This window comes from Trypanosoma melophagium (assembly GCF_022059095.1).
Source record: "Trypanosoma melophagium isolate St. Kilda chromosome Unknown ctg14segment1, whole genome shotgun sequence".
In the NCBI taxonomy this organism is placed as follows: domain Eukaryota; phylum Euglenozoa; class Kinetoplastea; order Trypanosomatida; family Trypanosomatidae; genus Trypanosoma; species Trypanosoma melophagium.
In genome coordinates, this window is record NW_027125142.1 from 390001 (window position 1) to 416426 (window position 26426).

Consider the following 26426-nt stretch of genomic DNA (forward strand, 5'->3'; position numbering starts at 1 on the left):
ACCACCACCAACGTTGTCAGCATGATCACCACTGCTGCTGCTCGAAGAGGATGACGAATCACCAGGAGAGGATGGTTGATCATCGGGTGAATTTGACACTCTAACACGACTGCTACCGTCAGGGGCAACGGTACACACTTCAGAGTACTCGGGACACTTTATTTTGCCGCTTTCAAACGTGGATGACTTCACTTCGATGGACGTACCTTTGGGACAGTCGTGCCAGTCCAAGCTGCCGTTGTACATCACCTGCACCTTACGATTACTCTCATCGCACAACACCAGTGCACACACTCCGGAAACGTTATGTTTCACGGTGTTCTCGCTAACGCGAACATTGAGTGAGTCACCGTCGAGACACCACGAGTTTTTCCCCGTCAGTGACCCATCATGTACAGGTATATTATCAGAAAAACAAAAGTGGATTCGATTTACGCCCGATGCGGTTCTAACCGAAAAGGGCGTGGCGAATGGGCAGCTGTCTTTTTCGTTCTCCCAATCAGTACCGGTAGGCAGATTACAAGTACCATAGGTATTGCGGTCCGTCGTGCACCGAGAAACAGCTTTGTCGCAAAACATTTCAGGATGTGTGGAAGCATTCTCGACCATGCAAAAATCCTCAAAGAAATCGCATCCGCTGTTATTACCCCACTTCATCGGCTCCTCCATTCCCCAGTTCGCCTTATAGTACCCCAGATCCTCAAACGTTGCCATTGTTAATGCTGTGTAGTAGCCACCGCCAAGGGCATTCGTCGGAGCCATCAACTCGTCCTTCGCGTTACGCCGCGTCCACTGGGAACTTGTCTCACCACTCCCAGTCTCATCTTCCTCTAGTTCCATTCCCTTGAGATCACTGCAACCGTAGTGTTTCTGCGCTTTTTCTGCCGTCAATGTGGAAGTCACCAACTCCCGATCCTTACCACGCAAATTGCTGACGGTGGTCACCATCTTAAGTTCCTTCATCCGCTTGTAGTCAAATCCCAGTGCGTGCGCAATCTCGCGTGCAGCAATACGGACACTCCACCGGGGATCAATAATGTAGTACGGGGGAAAATTCATGGCACCAGCGATTGGACGATCTGACGCTTTTGCTGGGGCACATGTGACACCAAATGGGTCCCTGGTACCAGCGGCCACGTAAATCACAAAGTCAGCATTCGCAACACCCTCACGGCGGTGCTCATCCGGTACAGTGAAATATTTGCAATAACTGTTTTCTTCAAACTGAGGCACGATTAGATTACCTTCCTGTGGAATCACGCGCAGACGATCCCTGTGCAGTTTGATGGCAGTAGGGATTAATTCATTTATTAGAGTTTTCTTCATTTCTTCAGTAAAGATGTCCCTATCGTAGCATATACTCGCGCCGCCTTTAAAATCCATGACATATTCGCCCTTCGCAGTACAATACCTCGAACTGTTCTCCAAGTCATCTGTGGACGCCACAATGCGGATCAGCTCCCACTCCTTGTCTTTCTCCCCATTCCGCTCTCGTGTGGCGACGATGTACGCCTGCAGACCACTCTGTCCCTTGCGGGGCAATTCCCGAAAAACACCAGTCGACTGCACGCCGCTCTTGTTGATCATCTCCTCGAACATGCAGCGCTGAACGCCGTCATCCCATGCCACACACACACTGGCGCAGCACATAAACAACAGCAGGAGAAGCAGCGGCATCACGGAGAGTGGCCGGCGCACGGTGGCGGGTGTGCGGGCACTCAATTTGTAAGCTTGTTGTGTCATATACGAAGGCTGTCTACAGTGGAGAAATAAACAAGGAGCAAAGAAGGAGAGTGGGAGACAGACACAGAGACAGAGAGAGAGGGTGAAAAGTGAGGAATCACAGCACACAGCATGGTAACAGTAGTAACGTAGAATAGCTGGGGAACAGTACATCTTTTTGGGGTTGGTTTTTAGGGTAGCGCTGATGTATATTTCTCTCATTGTAAAGTGACGTTAAGCATTATTAACACCTAGTGTGTTTCTTTACTTACTGCGAGGATTCTATCAAGTGGAGTGCGTATTAGGAAGCAGATCTTTATTGTTCTTCCTGATACAATGTTTGGCAGCTACAGTCCATATTAGCAGAATAAAGGCACTCACGTATGGGGATCTATAGGAATACACAGTGTTCTTAACGTGAAGTGGTGCAGAATTACAGTGAATATGCAAGGTGTAACAAACATTTTTCAGTGTTTCTCGTTTCTCATCTTTGCCAGCTTCCGCAGCATCTCTTTAAAGATGAGTTACTACAACAATGGATCTTAATCTACTGCAGCAATGAATCAAGCTGAAGAACTTACACGAGAAAAAAAAATAGACGTCCACAATGTATATATTGATGTATCCAGATTAGGCAACACATATATGAAAGATTCGAAAAGGATTCCATATTTGCAGTGGAAGCACCCCACAAAAACAATACTTGCCTTCTGGATACCATTTTTCCCAGCTAGTAAACTCTACAAGGTAATCAGGACCGTCGCTTATATATATGGACCTTACTTGAATTGTCATAGTAATAATCCTGGCCGTACCTGCTTAAAGATACAAAAACTTTTTGGAGTCATTTGTGTCTCATTTAGTGATTTAAGAAGAAGAAAATAACTTACATGCGTGCCAAACCAGATAGAATAGTAAGAATGAGGTACGTATTATTATTTAATGAAAGGTATTGATATAAATATAAATACATCTCGATTTGTAAAACATACAAAAAGAATACAGATTTTTTTTTTTTTACAATGGTGATTCAGTGTTTATACCATAAGGGACTAGGGAGGAGAATAGCGACTGTGGTAACAGAAGGTGGCGCAAACTGCATAAAAACGAAAAGGAAAGAGCTTCATTTCTTCTTATTCACTCATTCGTCCTCAAAGTCATCAGAGTACGTAGCCACAGAAGATAAGTAAGAGGTGGAAGAAGAACTATCGTAGGAGGAAGTTTTCATCTTCGAGGATAAGAGGGTTGAACGCGAGCTCGTCACGTATGAACTATTACTATTCCTGCTTACACTACTTGATAGAGAACTCACATTTTGAGTTTGCATTGCTTGTTTTCTATAGGCAACAGGAGTAAAAGGATGTTTCTTGTATGGCACGGGTGTCTCTTCATAGGCCCGTACAACTTCGACACGTACTGGCTTGGTAGACTTACCGCGACGCATTACATCATGATCTTCGGATGCCAAGCGTAAAGATTCCTGTTCATCCCAACTTGTTTTTAGAATCTCTAATTGACGTTTAAGCGAGTATAAGTAAAGTGCCATTTCGGTCTTGTCTTTTACAGTGTTATCTCGCTCAAGATGGTGAATGTTTTCAAGGAGTTGTTGATTTAGATCATCCAGAGCAACTACCTTCAGAGCAGTACCCTGTAACTTGGTGTATAAACGCTCTACTGTATTTGATAAAATTTTCTCGAAAGTACTAAATTCTGTAAGTGTTTTAGATTCTATGCTTTTGCTTTCACTGTGTAGATCACCAATCCGATCATCAAGTCTATTATTATTATTATTATTATTATTATTATTATTATTATTATTATTATTATTATTATTATTATTAATATTACTGTGGTCATTCTCAGGACCTACAGAAACATCGCAAGTACTATGATCATTTCCGAGAATGTTATGTTGGGGGTTTCTACTCTCTATCGGGGAACGCACCAAAGGTGATTCGTGCATTTCTTCAGAGAATAGAGATACTCTACCGCTTTGAGGAGTAGAATTCGTTACACAATTTGTTGTGTCCTTATTAGAATTCCTTTTCAACACTTTAGATCCATTTTCCTCATTATGTATGGTTTGTACTGTGATCATATTTGATATTTCTTCGATATTCTCCTTCCGCCCCTCCCGCACATCATCTTTCGGTGTTGACGGTGATGTAGTATTAGTATTGGTATTAGTAGTACTATTAATATTAGTAGAGTCTTCATCTTTAGATGAATCCCTTTTCTTCTCCACCTCCTCCCGCATATTAACAACCGCCGTGTTCGTATGAGGCCTTATATCCATCACTTCAACCGATGATGTATTGGAACCGCTAAGAAGAGAAGAAAGCCATGAGGGGTTTTTTCTCCGACGGTGATATTTCCCTTCCTCCGGGAGATCATAGGGACACTTCAGCTGTTCACACACCAACCGGAGTCGCAGAGGATTTACACTCGTCCACATCCCAACCCTTCCTCGTTCCTAATAAAAAATAAACAAACAAAGAAACAAAACCTAAAACTAAGAAGGAAATACAATAAAAGTAGAAACCATGTATGAGAGTAAGGAGGAAAAAAAAAAAGAAGAATACATTAAGAATAATAAATGTGTCCAAAAAATGAGAGAGAAAGAGAAATAGAGAGCGATACATCTGGAAAATTTTGCAATCCTATCGCCATCACGAGATAGTGAAGAGGCCTCTTACTCTCTCCTTGTTGATTCACTCATTGGTTTTTGTCTCTGCTTCTCAGTATTTCGTTCTTCAAATCAAGTGACTTGGTTGGAATGAACCTTCACTTATTTGTATTTTTCTTTTCTTTTCTACCCCACACCCACTTTCCTCCTGCCCTTTTTAAAGGTATTTCCATCCGTGTCTTCTTTTTCTTACTTCTTCAGCATTCTAACGCCAATAAACACAAAGAAAACAAAACAAAAGGATATGAAGTCTAATAACTGAAAGAATGGAAGTACAAAGATCAGATGAAAAGAAAAGGTGTGCGATTTGTGTGACGGATTAGTGTATGAAGAGCGTCAGTGTGGATATTGAAAATGAAGACCCAAAGTCAAGCTGTGCAGACGCCAAAACACAGAGGAATGGATATATGTATGTATTGCCTCTTTTCCTTCTTTGATTTTTTCACACATCCAATGCGTAAGTATATGCACGTATAATATATATGTAATGTGAATTGTTTTTTCTTTTTCTTCTTCTTCTTCTTATGCCATATCTTCTCCCTTTTACAGATTCATAAGGCCACGATAAACCACATCTTCTGGTCGGCCAATAACCACAACGGTTTGAGTTTCTAATGTACGAGAAGTATCTGTTAATGTGACCGCTAGCGATTTAAATGTATTGGAGGAGCTCATAAACCCCGTTGACTCCCGCCGCACATCACAGGTAACAAGACCCTCACGTCCATTTGCTGGATTACGTAAAATGAACATCATTTGCATTTTTCGCGGTTTTAACCCCAAAAGATCAGAAAGTTCATACGAACCACTTCGAATGCGACGAATGAGGGGAAGTCGGAATCCACCTGTTTCACAGTATGCCTTAAAATCCCCTGTACGTGGGTGGGAGCCGAGGTGTTGTATAACCCGGTCATTTCGCATAGCAAGTGCGATGGATTGATTATAAACGGCATTCGGGTTAATCTTAAACCGTCGCACTAGTGCTAATAGCGCCGTGTACAACACCGCACTAGACAAAAATCCACTCATAAAACCCAAACGAGCCACTGTGGCCAAACTAAAACGGGATAGCACGGCATAACCTTTAAGGAATAGTGTAAATACAACCAACACTGCTATTATAGCAGCACCGGTTTTGGCGTAAAAGACAATGGCATCTGCGGGGAATCCAAATATCGTCCCTGTGTAATGTACGGTTTGCTTATCAAATAGAGTTTCCTCCAGCTTGACTTGCTGTGGTTTAGAGCGGAGAAAGGAAAAGAAACCACGACAGCCAATGTGAATAGTGGAGTCATGTTGAAAAACAACAGTAGCGCGACATGATGGGGTGCTGCGAATCAGTGAACGAGGCACAAGTGAATGAAGAGCAACACGTCGCATTATTCCCTAATATTTTTCTCTGTTGTTTTTATTTAGTTTTATTTCTATTTATTTTACCCTTCTCTTTCTTTCTCTCAGCTGCTACGCTAAATCTCTCCTTGTACTTCCCTCCTGGATAAATATATGTTTTCCCACCTTTCGAGATCACTTTCTCTCTTTCCCTGTTGTTGCTATTATTACTTTCCAGCTCTCTTTAGTACTCTCTTCGTATTTGTTTATATTTCTCTCTCTATCTCTCTCACACAAACAAACAGGAATGGAAAGAGAGAGAGAGAGAGATCGATAAACTGGTTCACCTCTATTTCTTCTTCACTACCACTCACACCACACACTCTTTCTCTATCTCTCTGTGTGTGAGTGTGTATGTGTGCTTTATTATTGGCAACGGCAAACTAATGAGATGTGAAATAAGAAAGAATAGAGAAATAAAGATTTCCTGTTAATGAGATGGATAAATAAATCCACACACCTATAGAGATTAGAAATATAGTAGACAATACTATTTACAGGGAATATTAACATGTGCACGTATATATATATAATTCTTACGCGAAAAAAATAAAGCAAAACAGAAGGAAAACAAACAAATAAACAAACGCATAATTCATTTTTTTGCTTCCTTCGCATTTATTGTGTCTGTTTGCCTAGTGCAACGCACCAGCAATAAAACAATACTCTTACATAAAGAAAGAGTTCAACAACAACATCTCTCGTGCCATCAAACACACACACACATACACACATCTCTCTCATTTCCTTTCGTTTCCAATTTGTATTTATTTCCGTATCGCACACACTTGCCTTCTTCTACACACCTCTTTTTCTTTTGCCTTTTCTCTTTTCTTTCGGTTTCTCTCCTCACCACATCGCTTTTCTCCCACAACTCATCTCTAAAAACCAAGATACCTCCATTTGTCTCACAGACAAACAAACATAGAGAAACACACATACAACTGCATTATCTCACACATTGTGTGGGATGAGATAACATTGTTCCACGCGGTATAATAATAATAATAATAATAATAATAATAATAATAATAATAAAACACAAATACATTATAGAAAACGAATATAAAGAGGATAAATCAAGGAAGAAAAGAGAAGCACAGTACAATTGTTCAAAGTTCCTTTTTGTTTTCTTTCTCTCTCTTTCTCTATCTCTAAGGAACACAGAAGCACACATATACACAGACATACTCACAGACACAGAGACGAAAAAAAAAGCACAATATACGCAGACCGATGGGTAGATAGAAAGAAAGCAAAAATCTCCGCATGGAATTTTTTTTTCCTATTATTATTTTACAACTTGAGTCCTAAAACGACAGCAACGACTATTAAAATAATAATAGCCGCCATCACTAAAAAACAGCAAAGCTTCTTTCTACTTTTTTTTTGATATTTACGCGCCTTTTTAAGTTCTTTGCGACCAGCTTCTACAAAACGGGTGGCATTCTCGATGTTCTTTAAAATAACATCCATAATTTCCCCCTGCTCATGCACCAGAAAGGCTAAATCATTGAAAAGTTGATTTAAAGATCGCATAGATTGTTCAATACGGTAAATATCATTTCTTGTTTCAATGATTTGTGCTAAAACATCTTTACTCTGCTGAAAAATAGCACTTGTGGCATTATTTTCAAGCACCTCCAAGGCAAGTTCCTTTGCTGTGTTATCGTCAATTGCAGATCCATCAGGATTGGTGTATTTAATCTTTATTTGCCGTTCTGTTTGCTTGCGGTACCGATCCTCCGCTAACGCCTGTTGTTTTTGATATCCCTCCATCACCGCACTGAGTCTCTGCAGTATGTACCGTCGTTGATTTTCCTGAATGCGTACAACACCAATGAATTGACTTTCCCGTTCAGGGTTTTCTTTTAATTTCTCTGTTGCCTTTTTCATGGAATCTACTAATTGACTGGACGTCCGCGCCGCATCATTTACTTGATTTTCTAATTCCTCCACTTCCCTCCGCATCGTATTACACTTAAATGTATCTACGGTACTCATAATCTCTGAGTGGGTGGCGATGATATCACGTGTGAGGGCGGCCACACGTTCTATCGACTTATTCGCTTCTTCTACGAGTTTATAGAAATCCTCCAGCATTTCTGCCGCCTCCGCATCCTGCGGTGTTGGTGGATCTGTAATCTCTACAATATACTTTTTATTATTACGAATAATAGTATTATTATTACTATTATCACTATTCACAGGACTAAAAGTATTGGAACTACTGCCGGGGGGTGGAACACCGGCGAGGAGTGGGAGACCAGACGATGCCTGAAACTGCGCCAGACGATCCATTCCTTCCGCTTTACTGCAAATGTGAACAGAAATAATAATAATAAGAAAAGAGGAAAGAAGATAAAAGAAAAATACAAGGCAAAGGGGGAAAAAAAATAATAATCATAAAAAAAAAACATAATAACAAGAAGAAATACGAACAAGAAATGAGTACAATACAGAAATCATAATAATAGCAACAATAATAAAAAAAAAGACATTATCACTTCAGTTATGGTTGATACACCACAAACATTATATGTAAATACTGATATATATATATATATATATATATATATATATATATATATATATTACTAACACTATTAAGCTTATAAACGCAAAACAAGTCCACCCCCATGTTTCCATGCCTCCTGAAGGGCTGTCTTTTCTAATGCCAGTTGCGCTCTAACATCCTGCAAGAGTCTCTCACGCGATTCATTATTATCATTAAAACAAGAAGGCAAATCACAAGAAGAAGATGAAGATTGTATATGCAGTTGCTGCTCCGCCTCTTCCAAACACCGTTGACTCTCTTCAAGAGATCCCACCACACGCAGTAGCTTTACTCGACGAAGTAGTAATTTAAATAGCATAGTGTGTAACCACAACCACTCAGTTCTGTCAGCATTGGAATATTCCCTTCGCTGCGATTCACTCCACCATTTACGTAATCGATGCAATAGCGGTAATACACGTCCACAGCAGCGTGCGGCCCGCACTTGTCGTTCTTGTAATTCCTTTCCCACATACACACTATTGTATGATGTATTATGATTGATTGTATTTCCTGTTCCTCTTCTTATTCCTACTGTTGTTGTTGTTGGTATCATCATGAGAAGTGTTTGGGCGGTGTTCGCTGCAGCTATTATGACTTGGCGATGCAGTGCATACCACACATGCATTAATACATGGGCATATGGAAATAATATACGTCCACTTGCCAACAAAGGATCCTCATATAACGCATGAATTTCCATTTCCTCAATACTATCACTATTCATATTATTAATAGTATCACTATTACTATTACTAATACTATTATTATTATTATTATTATTATTATTATTATGCTGCAGCCGGAGGAGGACATTTAAATGACGATTCGCTGGTGTGATATCATGTATTCGCTCTACTCCACTTTCTTCTGAAAGCGGTATATATTCATCATCTATATCATCATCTATATTATCATTATTATTACTATCATTATTATTACTATTCATACGATCTTCTAATGATGGTGGTGGTCGTAGGGCATGTTTGTATGGATAAAGCAATCCACGCTGCGCTAAAAGCAATCCACTTTGATAACAATCCACAGCCTCACGTAGTTGTAAGAGTGGAGGTTGAAGGGATTCACCACCGGCTTCCCGCATCGCATCTGCATTCTTTAAATAGGAATTAAATAGAACAGATGCCAAGTGATTTGCCGTACATTCATCGTGTAGACTTTGCCGTACGATTTCTATTCGTTTAAACGTAAAAAGAAGCCGGCATGTTTTTCCTGTGTGTGTATTGGTAAAAATATCCAGTGCTTTATCTGATCTAAATAAGGATTTTAGGTCTTTTACAAATGGTATTAATGTCCGTGATTGTGGAAGACAGGCTGTAAACGAAAACATATCCGGCGACATTCGATCAAGAAGAAACTGTAATGTCTGCGGTGTCCAATGAACGTGTGCTATATCCGCTTTTCCACTATTCCCACATCTTTCAAGAAAAACAAAGGCATCCCCAATACTATTATTATTATTATTATTATTATTATTATTATTATTATTATTATTATTATTATCTGTATTTTCCTTTTCTTTTCCTTCTTCTTCTTCTTCTTTTTTAGTATCTTTTACATTATTCTCCCTAGTAGCACCACATCTTTCCTTTGATGATGATAATAATAATGATAGTAATATAAATAGCTGCCTTGTGAAGATGCGAATAAGTCCGTGGCGCAGAAGTGATCGGCACTCTTTTGAGATTCGACCGCCGAGTGGGGCGTAAAAGAAGAGAGATGGTCCCATTGACCGCTCCACTACTGTTGGGGGTACACCCAATACCACATCCCCACTATTATTATTATTATTATTATTATTATTAATATTATTATTATTATTATTATTATTATTATTATTATTATTATTATTATTATTAGTTTTTGTTTCGGTTGTAGAAGTGATACTAGTTGATGCTATTGATGTTGTGACTGCAGGCGGTGGTGGCCACATCATTGAGTTCTTACTGTTGTGAAGGACAAACTCAATACTATGAAGTTCTTCATAAATAGGCGAATTTCCATTATTATTATTATTATTATTATTATTATCACTTACGCTTAAGAGTTGTATAGTAACATCCATCTGGAGAAGCGACATCTCTACCACTTCTGGTAGTCCCTTTGTTGTAATATAGGAGTTTTTTCTTTTCTTCTCGCACTATAATAACTATGATAATAATAATAATAATAATAATAATAATAATAATAATAATAATAATAATAATAATAATAATAATAATAATAATAATAATAAAGAATCACTAGAAAACAAACCAAGAAACAAAGGAAATGATAAGAGAATAATTGGAGCTTAGTGAAAGTAAATAATAATAATGATAATACTAATAATAATAATAGTTTTTTCATCACTTTGATTTATCTCTATACATATACCATTTACCTTTTGTAGAGTCAGGTTGTACTTCTTTCCTTCTTTTCCTCATAGTACCTCTCAATGCATATTTTAGTGGTGTCATTTCATGTTCAGTGTTTTTTTTTCTTCCTTTTTTAAAGTTTTACAGTAAAAGAATTATACCCACATACACACATGTATTTCTCTCTCCTTTGTTCAATTTTCTCTCTCTCTATCCACGTATATCAATAGCAATATCAATATCAATATCAATATATATATATATATATATATATATATATATAGAGAGAGAGAGAGAGAGAGTTCAACGGAGAGAAAGGAGAGAATCCTCCCCGCCAGAGGATACGCATGTGAAGGCCATTCACAATAATGCAGTAAAGAGAGAGAAATCAGAGCAAATAATATTAATAATAATGAAAGGAGGCAAATTAAGTCTGCAGTTTTTTTTTCTTTTTTCGATTGACTCTTCAGAAGGAGAAAAAGAGAAAACCAAAAAAAAAATAAATAAGCAACCACAGTTCTGAACTCTGAAGTGTATGTGGTACAGTCAGAGAACAGAAAAAAGCAAAACAAAAAAAACAAAACAAAAACAAAAAGAAAAAACCGAACAAAAAATGAAAATGTAACTTGAGGGGTTTTATTCCGCAAAACAACAGAAAAAAAAACAAAAGACGAAAAAAAATGTATGCAAACAACCAACGCCAGCAAAAACAAATACAGAAAATTAATAATACCAAACGTAGAAATAACCTATTTATGTATTGTATTGTATGTATTTGTACTCATGAGGAAAAAAAAAGGAAAAAAAAACACCGACAACTACAAGAAGCGCACACAGGCAATAATAATTGAACTATGAGGAAATAAAATATTGAAAGGAGTTTTAGCAAGCAGAATTCCAGTAAAGAATGAAAAGAAAAAAAAAGAGAGAGATTAGAATTAGGAATGTGTGTTTCGTATTTATTTATTGCTTCTACTTTGATGTCTTGCTTGTTGAAGAACATTGATCGAGTGCCCATAATTGTACACATCCTTCAGCAACAGAAAAACAACAACAACACCAACAAAAAAGGAAATGAACACAAAACATTGCACAAGAATTACTATTTATGTTTCATTTCCATGATCAATACTTATATTTACAACTTTGGATATATATATATATATATGAATATATTCATAACCATTTCACATCACAGAACAACATCCAACACCAAGCACTTTCCCATGTCCACGCCGTTTCTCCTTATTACGATTCAAATCACCCAACACATTATCCGCCACCGCCGTCGCCGTTTCCTCCACAAGATAACGCAGTCGCTCCTTCTGCATTGCCGCAATACGTTGCAGTGTCTTATGCAGGCAATATAACGCCGCCATGTCGTCCCGCTCCTCGTCGTCCCCCGCCTCACTCCCCGCCCCAAATCCCCTTACACTTTGTGCGAGTGGAAACACAAATGCCGGCCGCGCCACATCCTCTTTCCGCCCCATTTCACTTTCTCTCGCGCCCCCCCGCCTGGGCGGGCCGTCGCAGTCGATGGAGGCCGACATCCCTCCTCGTCTAATTATGTCCTGCCGCAGCTGAAACTGCTGTCGCCAGGCGGTGAAGAGCAGTCGTGTTAAGTGTGTGTGTTGATTCTCCTGAATGCGAATTAAATTTCTGCGGGATGTGATAAAGGCGGCACGTGTGACGGCTATGGACATGCGTTCCATATCCGACAATACACCAAAGAACTGCATTGTGCGTAAAGCCTCCAGTGCGGCGTTAAACTCTTCTTCGAACTCAAGGTATAATTTCTCCCGCAGACTCTTTTCTGAACCTCGACTAATTTCTTCTTTTTCTTCTTCTTCCTCATCGTCTTTTACTTGGATGGCATTATATTCATGTTTGTTGTGTTGTCGATGTACTCGGCGGGCCATTCCACGTGAGATATCACGCAGACGTGCCGTTACTTCATTCGCGCGGTGTACACGACGACGAACTTCAACAGCTCCGTTAATAATTTCCGCGTATGGGTCTTTTGTGGCATTGTAATTCGAAACAGAGAGTAATCGCTGCTGTTCGTGTCCTTCTTTTCCTTTCTCTTCTTCTGAGGGTGAGGCGGTGGAGTACTCTTCAGCGGAATTACTGCAGAGTGTGCCACTATCACTGGATATGTGTTTTGCACCAAACAACAATACGGCGTCCTCACCCTTTGGGGCGAAGAGTTCTGGGTTTTCGTCTAACTGCTGAGTTGTTGTTTCTGCCATATATTTGGGGAAGTCTGCATATAATAATACTAATAATATTATATATATATATATATATATATATATACTATTAATGTGGGGTGGTGTTTCTGTTTGTGGGTAATTAACCAAAGGAGAGAGGTAAAGTAAAAAAAGAAAAGTAGTGGTATAAGAGGAAGAGGAAAAACAAGAAACAGGAAAAAAAAACAAAAACAACACGAACAAGATATTATTAACATATTACGAGACACATGTAATTTCACTTTCAATTAAAAAAGAGGGCTTTCTTCACCATCCATTTACAAAAACAACAACAACAGGGAGTTACCTGTTTTGGCTGTTCTCTCTCTCCCTCTCTCTCTACCTTCTTATTTCTCATCGTCATCATCATCATTGTTGTTTTAACCGAAAAAGTAAGGGTTAGTGAGGTGAAGAGAATGAAAAGATAAGCGGTAAAACCCACTCAAACGAAACAACACGGACGAACACACTACTTTCTTTACCATCTCCTTGTATTCCTCTCTCTCTTTCTCTCCCTCTGTCTCCCGGTTTGTGATTAATTCACCAACACTGGCTCTTTTCTTTTATTTACTTTAGGAGGACAGGAATATTTTTCTTTCCATATTTCTTTAAAATCTACCTCTCCCTTTCTCTCTCTTTCCCTTTCTGTTTGATCTCAACATCCATCCATGATATGTTGTTACCAACCCATATATATATATATATATATATATGTATAGAGAGAGAGAGAGAGAGAGAGAGAGAGAGAGAGAGAGAGAGAGAGAGAGAGAGAGAGAGAGAGAGAGAGAGAGAGAGAGAGAGAAAAAAGAGAGAACTAGATAGATTCGATCATTCCATTTATTCATTTCCTTCTTTTTATATTTCATTTCCTTCGCCACCATCACCGCCTCTCTTTGTTTCCGCTTAAAACTGATCACCAATATTTGCTGGAAGTTCTTCTATCTGCGTCGCATAAAACTGCTCAATATCACGCAGAAGCCGCAGCTCATCATGCTTTACAAAACTGATGGCCAAACCTTTACGCCCCATACGTCCTGTACGGCCAATACGGTGAATGTATTGTTCACGTGAAAAGGGTAAGTCATAGTTTAGCACAAGTGAGACTTGTTCAACATCAATACCACGTGACCACAAATCGGTTGAGATAAGCACACGGCTTTTACCTTCGCGGAAATTACGCATAATTTCATCCCGCTCCGCCTGAGGCATATCCCCATGCATAGAACTGACCGAAAACTTCTCCTTTGTCATTTTCTTTGCCAACTGTTCCACCTTTTTACGTGTATTACAAAATATTACAGCATGGGCAATGGTAAGTGTGTCATACAAATCACATAAGGTATCAAACTTATTCTTCTCCTCATCTACCGCCACAAAATACTGCATGATAGAATCCACCGTAATCTCATCTCTCTTTACCAGAATACGCACCGGTTCTGTCATAAACTTCTCGGTCATATCCAGTACATCCACTGGCAGTGTGGCGGAGACTAGCACCACCTGCAGTGGAGGAATCATACGATAGATATCATGTATCTGTGCTTTAAATCCCTTACCAAGCATTTCATCCGCCTCATCGAGTACAAGTGTACGAAGGTGATTTACGCGAAGATGTCGTCGCTTAATCATATCAAACACGCGACCCGGTGTACCTGAGACAATATGTACTCCACCCTCTAACCGTCGCACATCATCGTCCACGCTTTTACCGCCAATGGATGCATAGGCGGAAATGCCCATGTGGTGTCCAATGTTATTACACAAGTCTTGTGTCTGCAGGGCAAGTTCCCGTGTTGGACTGAGCACAAGTCCCTGCGTTTCCCGCAGTGTTGGATTACACACCTGCAGCAAACAAATACAAAACGCGGAAGTCTTACCAGAACCAGAAGAGGCCTGCGCCACAAGATCACGGGATTGCACAAATGGCGCAATAAAACGCTTCTGAATAGCGGTGGGTGTGGTGTAGCCGTAACCGTACATCCCACGCAACAACTCTGGTTTAAGTCCCATCGCCTCAAATGTGGGGATTGCAGGAACATTTGCCTGCATGTCCGTTTCTTCCTTTTCCACCAGCCGTTCCACGTCTTCCATGGTTGCTGCTGCTAAATAATATTACTACTAATACAATACTACCCTCTGCTGCTGTGTGAATCTAAGGAGAGTGAAAAGGAAATAATAATGATAATAATAATAATAATAATAATAATAATAATAATAATAATAATAATAATGAGGGAGAAAAGAGTGGGTCAGGGTAAAGATAATAAAGAAAAAGTAATATCGTGAATACAGAGAAAGAGAGATAGATAGAGAGAGAAATCACAAGACTCGGGTCAGGGCATTTTCAACCCATTCACAAATAGGGGAACTTTCATTCTTGTAGTAAAACAAAAAAAATTGGGAGAAAAATAGGAAATTAACTTAAATAGAACGGGATAAGAGATAGTACCTGTAAACAAAAAACAATCGGAAATGAAGCAAGTGCATCAATGAAGAAATGTCTCACAAGAATACCCTCCTCTCTCCTTCCTCCTCTATCTTTCCCTATCTCCCTTAAGGGATAAGAGCAATTATTGTACAATAAACAAGACATATATATATATATATATATATATATATATACGTATATACGTTTGTGTCAATGATGAAAGATCATCTCTTATTTTATTTATTTCGATGTTTAGTCTCACGGAGTTCTGCAATCACTGCTGCACTACGTTTACACGCAGATTCAAGTACCTCAACTTTAGCCTGTAAAGCCTCAATTGTAGATGTGTGTTCCTTTGTCATAAGATTCTTTAGTAGATGTTCCTCATCTCGACACTGTTCCTGTAGCATTCCACGCAACATCTTTTCGCGATCACGCTCATTCTCAGCAGCTGCAAGTTTACCACGCATATCATCCAATGCTTGTGTCCATTCCTGCAACTCATGTATAAATCCCGCCTTTTCCGAATTCAGCTGCTGTTCAAGAGACGAGATCTGTTCATATGCGGCACGTTCAGCCGAGAGCCACATCTCTTCCTTCTCTTTTATATCTTGCTGTTGTTGTTGCATTTGCGCATTATGTAATTCCTGGAGTTTATCTAAACGAGTTGTAAGTACCGTCTTTTCCTCCTCAAGTGTACGTTTACAACCCTCAAGCGTTCGAATACAGACAGCATCACGTTCCACCTCTCTAGAAAGCGCCTGTTGTAATTCATACTGTTGCTTTACTTGGCGCATGAGTTGATTCACCTCCAGCCGTGTACGCTGCAGTGCTTCATCCAGTAACGAACAACGACGTTGGGACTCCGCCGCAGTCGCTCTACACGCCTCCCACTCTGTTTTCAGTTTTTTTATCTTCGTTGTTGTTTGTTGCCGTAATGTACGCTCCCGCTCTATGCACTTTCGCCATTCCATCTTAAGGGCATCATGCTCTTTTTGCAGTACACGAAAAGCCTCATGTTGATCTAAACCAATGGAGACTCCACCCTGTGCGGAGTCATCCTTGGCGATCATATTATGTATACCACCAGATGGATGTTGATTTAACCGAAGTTGACTCCTCACATGACTAAGGTTACGTTGTAGTTTTTCTGTCTTTTCTTGTAAATAAAATTTTTCTGTATTTACGTTTTGAAGTACTCTGGTACACCGTAATAGGGTTCTAAATACCATTAACAGCATACGCTCTACATCTGAACACTTCTCTACCATTAAATCTAAACGACTACACGCTGCCTCTAACAGTAATTCTTTCTCTGCCTGTTCAAAACATACTTGTTCTTCTAATTGCACTACACGACTGTTAGTGTGTGTTATCTTTTCTCGCCAATCTTCTATAATACGTTCATGTTGTCGGAGTTCCACTTGCACTCGCTTCGCTAATAATTCCGCCTCATAACATCTTTTACATTCAGCTTCTTCATTTTTTTCACGCATCTGCTGTTTTTCAAGAATAACATCCTTGGTATATTGAGAGACTTGAAGGAATGCAATGTGGGCACTGCTACAGGCATCAATTATAGCACTTCGTCTCTGTTCTTCTTCCTCTAATAAAATACGAAACATAACCGAATAGGCGTTATTTATAACTCTACCAAATTCCTTTTGACGCCCACGGAGATCAGAACACTCTGTATAGATATCCATACAAGCATTTATAACATCCTCAGGGGTGTGATCTAACTCTGATGGCATATGCAGAACCTCACGTGCATGACTGATGGCTGTACGAAAAGCTGCACTCTCTGATTGATGGGCTTCAATTAACGCTTGTTTCTCACGAACTTCCGTTTGAAGCGCTACAACAAGTAATTTTAATGTACGTCGTTCTGTTTCCCGTTCTTCCTCACCTATACGCAACTCACTCAGTTGCTGTTTAAGACGTTTATTGTCTCTGTAGAGTTCGAAAATATCATCATCCTTTTGTCCAATTACCGCGTAGTAGTTCTTCACTACTGAACTAATATCGTCCATTTTCTTCTGCGCATGTGAAGACTGTAGGCAAAAGAACTGCCAGACCAGTAATTCAATAATACGAAAAAAAGAAGAACAAACGAAAAAATGATTGGAAGAAATAAAACCCATCATACAGACACATTCATCTATAAACACATTACGAATGAAAGCAAAATATATATAAAGAAAAGCGAAAAATAAAGAATTCCCCAACCCAAAAACAAATCAGCATATGTACTCAAGCAAATTCTGATTTCACCCACTCTCTTCCATGATTTCTTTTTTTCTTTTGTTACCCTTTTACTTAACCCTTTGTTTACTGAATACTTTTTAAAGATATATAGGTACGTAGTAAAATATGGCCCTCTGAAAGTCCACAGACGCAAATAGCAAGCTGTTCATTTAACTTCACGTGTCGCATTGTAAGTTTAGAGACTCGTCTCAACTGCGATGTAGTCAAAACGCCCAACAAACATGATGATGATGATAAAGACGGTGGGGCAAGAGAGTCATGGGAAGGTAAATGCCCCATTTGTTGCGTGTTACCATCCAGTGAAAGACCCAGTATAGTACCACTGGATAAAAGAAGAAATAAAACCATTGATGCATTTTGCGCGGAGCAGAGTGTCATGATATAAGTATCTTTCAATTCCACTTTGTAAAGAACTTGCCGTTTCCACGTTGGTGCATGTGAAAGTAATTCAACTGTCATGAAACTCCACAAAACCACGGAACCCCCACCAAGCACAGAGGTGATACCACGATACTCCTGTACATTGGAATTATCGCTGAGGTTAACAGTCGATTGCAGATTAGAGTGTAAAACTATTTCCTGAGTATTTAAGGAGTATACAGAAAATCGGGATCCACGATGTGCAATCACGAGAAGATTTGTATCTTCATCATCTCCTGGTTCCCACAGACAAATGGCAACACCGTCATTAACAAGCACGCGAGATCCACCCTTAGAATCCATAGATACAATCGTACCGGAAGTCCACCGTTGCACAAGATATTGCAAACTTTCAACGAAAAGTTGTTCTACGAGTTGATCATCTTTAGCAGGTGAATTTAATGAAGGTGGAAAAAAACCACAAAAACAACATGACTCAACAGAAAGAGTTTGACTTTTATTTGGTGAAAGTACGATAGAACCACCACGTGGGTTCTGCAACAGCCACTTTCGAGATGTATCACAAGAATACTCCAATGTCCATTCTGAATCTCCTAGATGAGAACCAGAACTGCAAGTGTTAGCTGTTACTTGAAGCATTCTCTCATTCAATCCTTTAATTGGAACATGAGTATCACTGCTTATAGTATTGTCCGTAGAATGTGTAAACCAAACAAGATGTGGTATTTTGAGAGAAGCGGAATTACCATTTCTGCAAGTAACAGCAAGTTGTCCATAATCATCAAGGACAAATGAACTCAATGAAATATTCCCTTCTCCATCATTTGTCTTTCCAGTAGAAGATTGTATATTATTTTCACTTCTTCCATAAGAGTAATGAGGATCATTGAAGTCTGAGGTAGATGATGTATTCTTTGCCATTCTGTCTCCTTGATTATTAGGATCTACATGCTTCTCTGAATCGTTTGATATCGTAACTCTTTTAACACGAGAACTTTCAAGGTGATCTTTCTCACCGGTATTCGTTAATGGCGGGTCACGAGCAGAAAAACAAGCTTGACTCTGGAAACTACTTCTTCTTTTTCTTGTTGCAGCTGTAATTTGAAACGATTCTTTAAATACGTGATGTTGCATAGATGTCAGGGATACCTCCACCAGAAGCACCATTAGCCCACCTGAGTCAAGAGCGCCACTTGCTCTCATCGGCATATGACGATGAAAACACCAGTGACCATTTCCAACGCGATATTCTTCACACTCTTCATCTCGTATCTCCGATATTCCAACATAGTATTTCTGTCCATTTCGGTGCTGCTCATGACAGGTAAGTACCACACGTGAAATATTATCATCTGTTTTTATAGAGACTCGTACATGTAACTCCATATCACTTATTTGAGGATGCATTTCACTACTCTTAAGCTCTACATCAACATACTTTGTCTCCTCAACGGCGATAACTGGTGGTGCCAGAGTTAGGACAGGGACTTCCAAGGGTTGAATAACACAATACTTTGTGCGAGGATGAGTGACAAGAAGAACATGTTGAGAACTTGCTTTTGCAAGATGAAGTGAAATATGAGAAAAACGCACAATTTGTATACCACGACCCGCTTTCCTTCGACATTGGGCATACGCAAGGGTGTTACACTCATCAGATAAAGTTGCATCACCAGAGATGTAGGTTAAAATAAACGGTATTCGGTGAATACTTTCCAAATATAGTCTTTGCTGCTCCTTCCATACATTATCATGACTATCATCATCATTAAGAACAAGGGAGCACTCAATTTCAAATTCAGAGTTCAATGGAATTACAAGGACATCAATTCCAGCTTTAGTGGATTGTTGAGAACTGTCATTAATTTCGTTTTTGCTGGGATCCAGATGTAGTAGAGGTGAAGATATCTCCAAATGTGCTACTACATTTTTTCTATCAGGACCTCTCTTCTCATGAGATAGGTGTTTGTGAATTACATGATGTTTAGGGTTAAACTCATTGAAGAGATCAAATTTTTTGAGACAGAGTTGCTGGAATAGCTTTTCGTTCTCTAGCAAAAATGCAGTAAGCCGTGCATTGTAGGTGTACAGGAAAAGTTTGTGTCGTTCTTCTTCCAACGCCAATAAAACCGCCTTTTCTTTGCAGAGCACTTCCAAGAGATCAAGACGAGTCGCGAGCAACGCATTCGCATGCGACGTAAGGTGAGATGGAGGTTGTGTCATTTCCATTGGAGGAAAGCAAGAGAAGAAAACACACACACACACACCCCAACTCTCTCTCCCCCTCAGAATAAACGAGTACAATAGGAATATTAAAATATGAGGACTATTCGTGAAGTTTTAAAATAAAGTTGTGACCTGCTCTAGTAACAAAAAAAAAAGAGCGGTGTAAAACAAAAAGCAGAAAATAACAAAAGAAAAAAAAAAACGTAAAAGAGAGTAAACAACAAGAACATCATAAACAGAAAATAAAAAATCAAGAAAACCCCCCGTATTGTGGATAATTGAGAAAATATCAGAATCTTCGTTTCCTTTTCCAATATTCTGATAGGTTTCTTATTGTTTTAGTTCTCCAGTAGTCTACACATAGAAAAAAAAGTAGTAAAATCAAGCAAAGTCAGAAGGGTCAAAGGAAGAGTAGGAAAATATACCCCATTCCTAAAAGACCTAACCTTTTGCCTGACTCTCCAATAAACGAGACACAAAATTGTCGTACGTGTCTAGGAGGAATAATAATAATAAAAAAAAGCAGGACAAATACTCAGACCTATAAGGGTGAGAATAAAGAAAAAAAAACATAAAATCAATCATCATCCCCATCACCGTCGTTTCCCAGAGACCGGACTGCCTCAATATCATCCAATCTTTCCTGGGCCTCAGGACTTAAACTGCAGTTTTCCTGCGAGGACGGGTTAGAGGCCCTAGAGACTCTCACTTGCTGTTGTCCCTGTTGGTGTTGCAATTGATGGCTGCTGCGGTTTGCGGCGGAGAGTCCCCGTGTGGGGAGGACCTGCCGCCGTGAATTGGGATTACTGTGGGTGGGCTGACCGCTGAGGAGACGCGCCTCAAACTGATCCAGCGCTTGAGAGGAGGGTATAAAGTCTTTTGCATCGTCCTGGAGGTATGTCTCCTGCAGCATGGGGTCCATGTCTGCCGTCACTGTTTTTGGCGGCATCTACCAGAATATATATATATATGCACCTCGATGTGCGTTTATCTCTGTGTGCCTTTGTATTTGGGGTTCAATTACGGTTGTCTACGTCCCACAGTCCTTCTAGCTTGTGTACAGATCACTCTAGAATGTACGGGTGTATTTGGGGGAGGGGTTGTTGTATTACAAGTAGTATGAAGAAAGAAGTAGAAAAAACCAAAGAAAAAAAATAACGTGTTGCACAGGAGAAATCACAACTGCAGATAGAGAGCACAGTGAGGAAAGAAAGTGAAGAAAAAAAATTTATTAAAACTTCCAATATATATATATATATATATATATATATATATATCGTACAAAGGAATCCTCGTCCAATACTTACCACGTACAATTTAATAACGAAATCAAATCAATATGGACTTTAAAAAAGCGAAAAATGCAGAGAAAGAATTGGTACCCCTTTACCAAGCTTCAGAGCACCACGGGTGCATGAAGCAAATTTCTACAAACAAAAACAACAACAACAACAAGAACAAGAAAAACTACGCCAAAATATATCTCAAACTACCTCTGAGAATACCACAGAAAAAAACCTTTTGCCCCTTAGAACGACAGATATCTAATTTTCTTAACAGTTGATAGGGGAATTTCGGCGTCCAATGTATTCAACAAAGGCCTGCAAGCGCTGCAGAAATCCATCCCAACATCAGCGTTACACCACCAACGGGGGTCAAGGGACCCACCACCTTGGATGGTGCACCAAGACACAGAGCGTAGATAGAGCCGGAAAAGAGCACAGTCCCAGTAAGGAACAGTTGAGATGCGCGGCTAAGATATTTTGCTGCAGAGCTGTGCGGTTCTTCACATTTTAACAGAGCAATTACAGCAAGCTGCACCGCTGAATGAATAAGATTGAACTTCACTGCAGTTGTCCACGCAGAGAGCCGAACAGGGGTAAGACGATCACGAAGAAAATGTGCACCAAAAGCTCCGGCGACAACGCCAATAAAACCAGAAGAAGCAGCAGCAGTCAACGCAGGGTTCTTTGTAGTCGGCATGGAGTTGATCGTACAAGAATATAGGTGCAACGTGATTAATCTCCTTTCTTTTTAGGCAAAAGAGAAAGGAAAAAAAAACTATAATAATGTCGTAGGGTAACTTACTACAATACCAGAGTATAGTACAGGAGTTTGTTCAAGGAAAAGAAAAACAACACACCAATGTTATGGAGAAAACCCCCAAATAACCCATACTAATTTTTTAAAAATAATATGTACCCTTTACGAATGCTCACACCTTCAGCAAGATTTCATAATCGAAAGGTGGTAAAAAAAAAATATCCATTGAACCTCGTATTATCTGAGAAGTCGAAAACAGGTAATGTTACTTTTCTGGGTAACTCCTAGGGCCTAAAAGCTCTGACGTCGCCTGACACCGATACAGGAATTGTCGTGGTGGTGGGGAGGGCAGCCCCAGTAAAGTAATGCCGAACGTCCTTCTGTGATGGATATGGTTTCCCAGTGCTAAGAAAACCCAGACAACATGAATACACACCGAGCTATCTTTAAGGCGATTACTCTCCTCCTTTTTTTCTTTTACCATGCCATTAAAAAAACAACAACAAAGGGGTATGCAACGGAATGCCCCACCACCGACAGCCCGCTTAGACACAGTCCCATCTGAAACAAATTTAGTGTCTAGTACCATCAATTTGCCAAAAGAAATCATGTGGTTCATTTATTGTTGAGTGCAACCCCCCAAACAGAGATAAATCCGACGCCATTAGTAGTCCGCAGGGGACGCAGTTCACAGGAACTGAGAAACAAATATTCCTACAACACCTTGGAAGATCAAATGTCATTGTAGTAAGAGTAATACTGACTGGAATAGAAGCGGTTTCGGCAGAGAACTCAAGCGACTACCCAGTTTACCACCCAAACCAAACATCAACTCGTCCTTAGAGTTGCGGCGCTCCCAGTGAGACAAGGATGTATGGCGCTGATCCTCATCCTCCAGCTCCATTCCCTTAGCGCTGGGACATCCATAATGCCTTCTCGCCATCTGTCGTGTTCGCGGAGACGTTACCATAGTCGCATACACCTTCCCACGCACCTTGGAGACATCGCGGATAATGTTGCGCATGCTCATATCCGTGAAGCTGAACCCAAGAGCGTGTGCAATCTCGTGCGCACCAATACGAACACGCATGTCTGTAGCGTCTATGAACATGGGATCATAATTCATTGCACCAATAAACGGACGTCTATTCTCCAGCCTGGCGCACGGTCCTGCCCACGCTGCCGCACCACCCGACGGCCCAGCAGCAACGTAGAGAACCATGTCGGCGCCACTTATACCAGTCGTATGGTGTTCAGAAGGAATGGTAAAGGGGAAGCAGATCCCTGTTGTAAACTTTGGTACGTGAATGACGCCAGTAATGGGCAGCACAGAGAGTCGCTCAGCATGAAGTTTGATTGCCCCGGGAATAATATGCTTCAACAATATCTCCTTTTTTGAAGTTGTCAATATGTTGTCAGCACCACAAAGGATGTTGCGGTTGATAAAGCTAGGTCGGTGCTGTCCCACTTCAGTGCAGTACTTCAAGGGGTCTTCCAAATCCTTTGCGAAGACTTCAATGCGGATTGGCGCCCAGGAATCCTCAGCGACGATGTACGCCTGCAGACCACTCTGTCCCTTGAGGGGCAATTCCCGCACAACACCAGTCGACTGCACGCCGCTCTTGTTGATCATCTCCTCGAACATGCAGCGCTGAACGCCGTCATCCCATGCCACACACACACTGGCGCAGCACATAAACAACAGCAGGAGAAGCAGCGGCATCACGGAGAGTGGCCGGCGCACGGTGGCGGGTGTGCGGGCACTCAATTTGTAAGCTTGCTGTGTCATATACGAAGGCTGTCTACAGTGGAGAAATAAACAAGGAGCAAAGAAGGAGAGTGGGAGACAGACACAGAGACAGAGAGAGAGGGTGAAAAGTGAGGAATCACATGGACCCCTTTTACCTTCACACAGAGAAATGAGCCCTATTACAAAGAACTGAAGTGAAAGCGAAACCCAAGAAAGCAATGTAGCCCAAATTTCGATGGAACGAAAAAACGCGTTCCCATGCTTTCAGCAAATAAAATGCAAAAAACTGTTTCCCAATGTATTAAAAAGTGAAATGCAGCACAAAGGTGCAGCCTGCAAATATTATTTTATAAAACAGAAGATACCATGAATAGAATCATGACCCTCTGCCTGGTCTCTCAGAATAATGCAAAGAGAAATTGGTTTGTACGATCAGACGTCCCACGGACAGCTTGCTTGTCCTCACCGCTGCCGAAAGAGTCTCCATGGGATCTTGACTGCCGCGTTGGTGTCTCCTGTTGTGCCTGCAGCATTGTTTCACGGAAGACCCATCAGAGTGAAGGCCATGGCGAGAAGCACAAGAGCAGAGAGAGCAGCACCCATGCATGCGCTTTCAGGTTCAACACCCATGGCCAATCGGCTTCTGCCATCAGGTGCGATGGTGCACACCTCATCGTACTTGGGGCACTTGATCTTGCCACCGCCTTGAAACACAGAGGATTGTACATCTATTGAGGTCCCTTCGGGACAGGAATGCCACTTGTCGTTACCCTTGTACTGCACCCTCACTTTCCCATCTCTGCCGCACTGTACACGCGCACACACACTGGGCACGTTCGCAACCCTATCGCTGCTTTCTTGCATCTGGAGTCCTTCAGCGTCCAAGCACCACGAATCAGGGCCCATCAGGGACGCAGTGAATGGGCTCGCATCACCAAACGTACAGAAACTGGTAACTTCGACCTCATCCCCTGCGTCCAATTCACTGCTTCCAATGACAACGGGACAGAAGTCGATTTCATTATCTGGATCTGGGCCGTCGAGTGATTCACAATGTCCCAGAGCGTACCGGTTCGACGTGCAGCGAATAGTAGATGTGTTGCAAAACATTTCAGGGTATGCTGGGACACCATTGTTCATGCATGCATCATTAACGAAGGAGCACCCTTGCTGTTTTCCCCAGCTCATCGGCTCCTCCATTCCCCAGTTCGCCTTATAGTACCCCAGATCCTCAAACAAGGCCATTGTTAATGCTGTGTAGTAGATTCCCATCCCATCTTCTTCTCTCGGGGCCATTAACTCGTCCTTCGCGTGACGCCGCGTCCAGTGGGAACGTATTCCACTGTTATAACTCTCATCTTCCTCTAGTTCCATTCCCTTGAGATCACTGCAACCGTAGTGTTTCTGCGCCATTTCCTTCGTGAGCTTGGAACTCACCAACTTGCGATTTTTACCGCGTAGAGTGGCTTGGGTCAACAGATGCTTCTTTGTCATCGAAGGCATGTTGAATCCCAGTGCGTGCGCAATCTCGTGTGCAGCAATACGGACACTCCACCGGGGATCAATAATGTAGTACGGGGGAAAATTCATGGCACCAACGATTGGACGACCTGACGGTTCTGCTGCGGCACATGTGACACCAAATGGGTCCCCGGTACCAGCGGCCACGTAAAGCACAAAGTCAGCATTCGCAACACCCTCACGGCGGTGCTCATCCGGTACAGTGAAATATTTGCAATAACTGTTTTCTTCAAACTGAGGCACGATTAGATTACCTTCCTGGGGAATCACGCGCAGACGATCCCTGTGCAGTTTGATGGCACCAGGAATAATACGGTCTATGAGTCTGCTCTTCTTTTCCTTGGTTAAGATTTGGGAAGAAACACATTCAGAATTGTCGCCCTCAAAGTCCATGATCTCCTTTTTCTCCGCAGTACAGTACTTTGATGGGTCTTCCAAGTCTTTCTTTGACGCCACAATGCGGATCAGCTCCCACTCCTTCTCCTCTCGTGTGGCGACGGTGTACGCCTGCAGACCACTCTGTCCCTTGCGGGGCAATTCCCGCAAAACACCAGTAGAGGGCATTTCATTCTGCTGTATCTCGTGGTCGAAATTGTAATTGTGTATACTGTTTTTGTAAGCAAGACATAGAGTTGTTGAGCACGTAAGTAGCAATAATAGAAGTAGTGGCTTGATGTATAGCGGTTGCCACACCTTTGAGCGCTTTCTTTCGTAGGAGTTTTGTAGATTCTTCATTTTCTTCAATATTTGTCTGAGTGAGAAAGTTCCTCTTAAAATAGGAAGGAAAAATACAGAGAACAATATACAAATAAATGCAGAGAATAATCTCTT

General features: G+C 40.9%; 13 protein-coding genes across 14 annotated transcripts in view; 1 reads left to right on the forward strand and 12 right to left on the reverse strand.

Annotated features, from left to right (window-relative positions):
- Positions 1-25, forward strand: part of LSM04_004406 (uncharacterized protein) — a gene marked incomplete at both ends in the record, with an annotated part of 508 nt that extends 483 nt beyond the window's left edge. Inside the window, one exon of the mRNA XM_067335076.1 lies at positions 1-25. This exon is cut by the window's left edge and continues 179 nt beyond it. Coding sequence (XP_067193898.1) covers positions 1-25 — 25 coding nt within the window.
- The window catches only part of LSM04_001765 (Peptidase M8), a gene marked incomplete at both ends in the record, with an annotated part of 1860 nt that extends 117 nt beyond the window's left edge, over positions 1-1743 (reverse strand). Inside the window, one exon of the mRNA XM_067335077.1 lies at positions 1-1743. This exon is cut by the window's left edge and continues 117 nt beyond it. Coding sequence (XP_067193858.1) covers positions 1-1743 — 1743 coding nt within the window.
- Positions 1744-2863: 1120 nt separating this feature from the next.
- LSM04_004459 (uncharacterized protein) lies at positions 2864-4177 on the reverse strand (the record flags this gene model as incomplete). Its single annotated transcript, XM_067335078.1, has 1 exon — positions 2864-4177. The coding sequence occupies one exon, from the start codon at positions 4175-4177 to the stop codon at positions 2864-2866; it is 1314 nt and encodes a 437-aa protein (XP_067193899.1).
- Positions 4178-4951: 774 nt separating this feature from the next.
- LSM04_003028 (uncharacterized protein) lies at positions 4952-5788 on the reverse strand (the record flags this gene model as incomplete). Its single annotated transcript, XM_067335079.1, has 1 exon — positions 4952-5788. The coding sequence occupies one exon, from the start codon at positions 5786-5788 to the stop codon at positions 4952-4954; it is 837 nt and encodes a 278-aa protein (XP_067193883.1).
- A 1305-nt stretch (positions 5789-7093) lies between these two features.
- LSM04_004229 (Target SNARE coiled-coil homology domain) lies at positions 7094-8098 on the reverse strand (the record flags this gene model as incomplete). The annotated part of the gene is made up of 1 exon (XM_067335080.1): positions 7094-8098. The coding sequence occupies one exon, from the start codon at positions 8096-8098 to the stop codon at positions 7094-7096; it is 1005 nt and encodes a 334-aa protein (XP_067193897.1).
- A 311-nt stretch (positions 8099-8409) lies between these two features.
- LSM04_007564 (uncharacterized protein) lies at positions 8410-10452 on the reverse strand (the record flags this gene model as incomplete). The annotated part of the gene is made up of 1 exon (XM_067335081.1): positions 8410-10452. One exon carries the CDS (start codon positions 10450-10452, stop codon positions 8410-8412), a length of 2043 nt encoding a protein of 680 aa, XP_067193971.1.
- Positions 10453-11916: 1464 nt separating this feature from the next.
- On the reverse strand, positions 11917-12978 carry LSM04_001257 (uncharacterized protein; the record flags this gene model as incomplete). The annotated part of the gene is made up of 1 exon (XM_067335082.1): positions 11917-12978. The coding sequence occupies one exon, from the start codon at positions 12976-12978 to the stop codon at positions 11917-11919; it is 1062 nt and encodes a 353-aa protein (XP_067193845.1).
- Positions 12979-13881: 903 nt separating this feature from the next.
- LSM04_008769 (DEAD/DEAH box helicase domain) lies at positions 13882-15069 on the reverse strand (the record flags this gene model as incomplete). Its single annotated transcript, XM_067335083.1, has 1 exon — positions 13882-15069. One exon carries the CDS (start codon positions 15067-15069, stop codon positions 13882-13884), a length of 1188 nt encoding a protein of 395 aa, XP_067193990.1.
- Positions 15070-15642: 573 nt separating this feature from the next.
- Positions 15643-17439, reverse strand: LSM04_007207 (uncharacterized protein; the record flags this gene model as incomplete). Its single annotated transcript, XM_067335084.1, has 1 exon — positions 15643-17439. One exon carries the CDS (start codon positions 17437-17439, stop codon positions 15643-15645), a length of 1797 nt encoding a protein of 598 aa, XP_067193964.1.
- A 298-nt stretch (positions 17440-17737) lies between these two features.
- LSM04_005972 (uncharacterized protein) lies at positions 17738-20284 on the reverse strand (the record flags this gene model as incomplete). The annotated part of the gene is made up of 1 exon (XM_067335086.1): positions 17738-20284. One exon carries the CDS (start codon positions 20282-20284, stop codon positions 17738-17740), a length of 2547 nt encoding a protein of 848 aa, XP_067193934.1.
- A 574-nt stretch (positions 20285-20858) lies between these two features.
- On the reverse strand, positions 20859-21230 carry LSM04_007163 (uncharacterized protein; the record flags this gene model as incomplete). The annotated part of the gene is made up of 1 exon (XM_067335087.1): positions 20859-21230. The coding sequence occupies one exon, from the start codon at positions 21228-21230 to the stop codon at positions 20859-20861; it is 372 nt and encodes a 123-aa protein (XP_067193961.1).
- A 641-nt stretch (positions 21231-21871) lies between these two features.
- On the reverse strand, positions 21872-22264 carry LSM04_005557 (Protein of unknown function DUF423; the record flags this gene model as incomplete). Its single annotated transcript, XM_067335088.1, has 1 exon — positions 21872-22264. One exon carries the CDS (start codon positions 22262-22264, stop codon positions 21872-21874), a length of 393 nt encoding a protein of 130 aa, XP_067193922.1.
- Positions 22265-23063: 799 nt separating this feature from the next.
- On the reverse strand, positions 23064-24607 carry LSM04_007329 (the record flags this gene model as incomplete). 2 transcript variants are annotated; one of them, XM_067335089.1, is made up of 2 exons in its annotated part: positions 23064-24100; positions 24505-24607. In XM_067335089.1, the coding sequence occupies 2 exons, from the start codon at positions 24605-24607 to the stop codon at positions 23064-23066; spliced, it is 1140 nt and encodes a 379-aa protein (XP_067193966.1). The 2 variants fall into 2 exon arrangements, with proteins under 2 accessions (XP_067193966.1, XP_067193967.1); XM_067335090.1 differs by lacking the exon at positions 24505-24607 and having other exon boundaries at positions 23064-23546.
- Positions 24608-26426: the final 1819 nt, after the last annotated feature.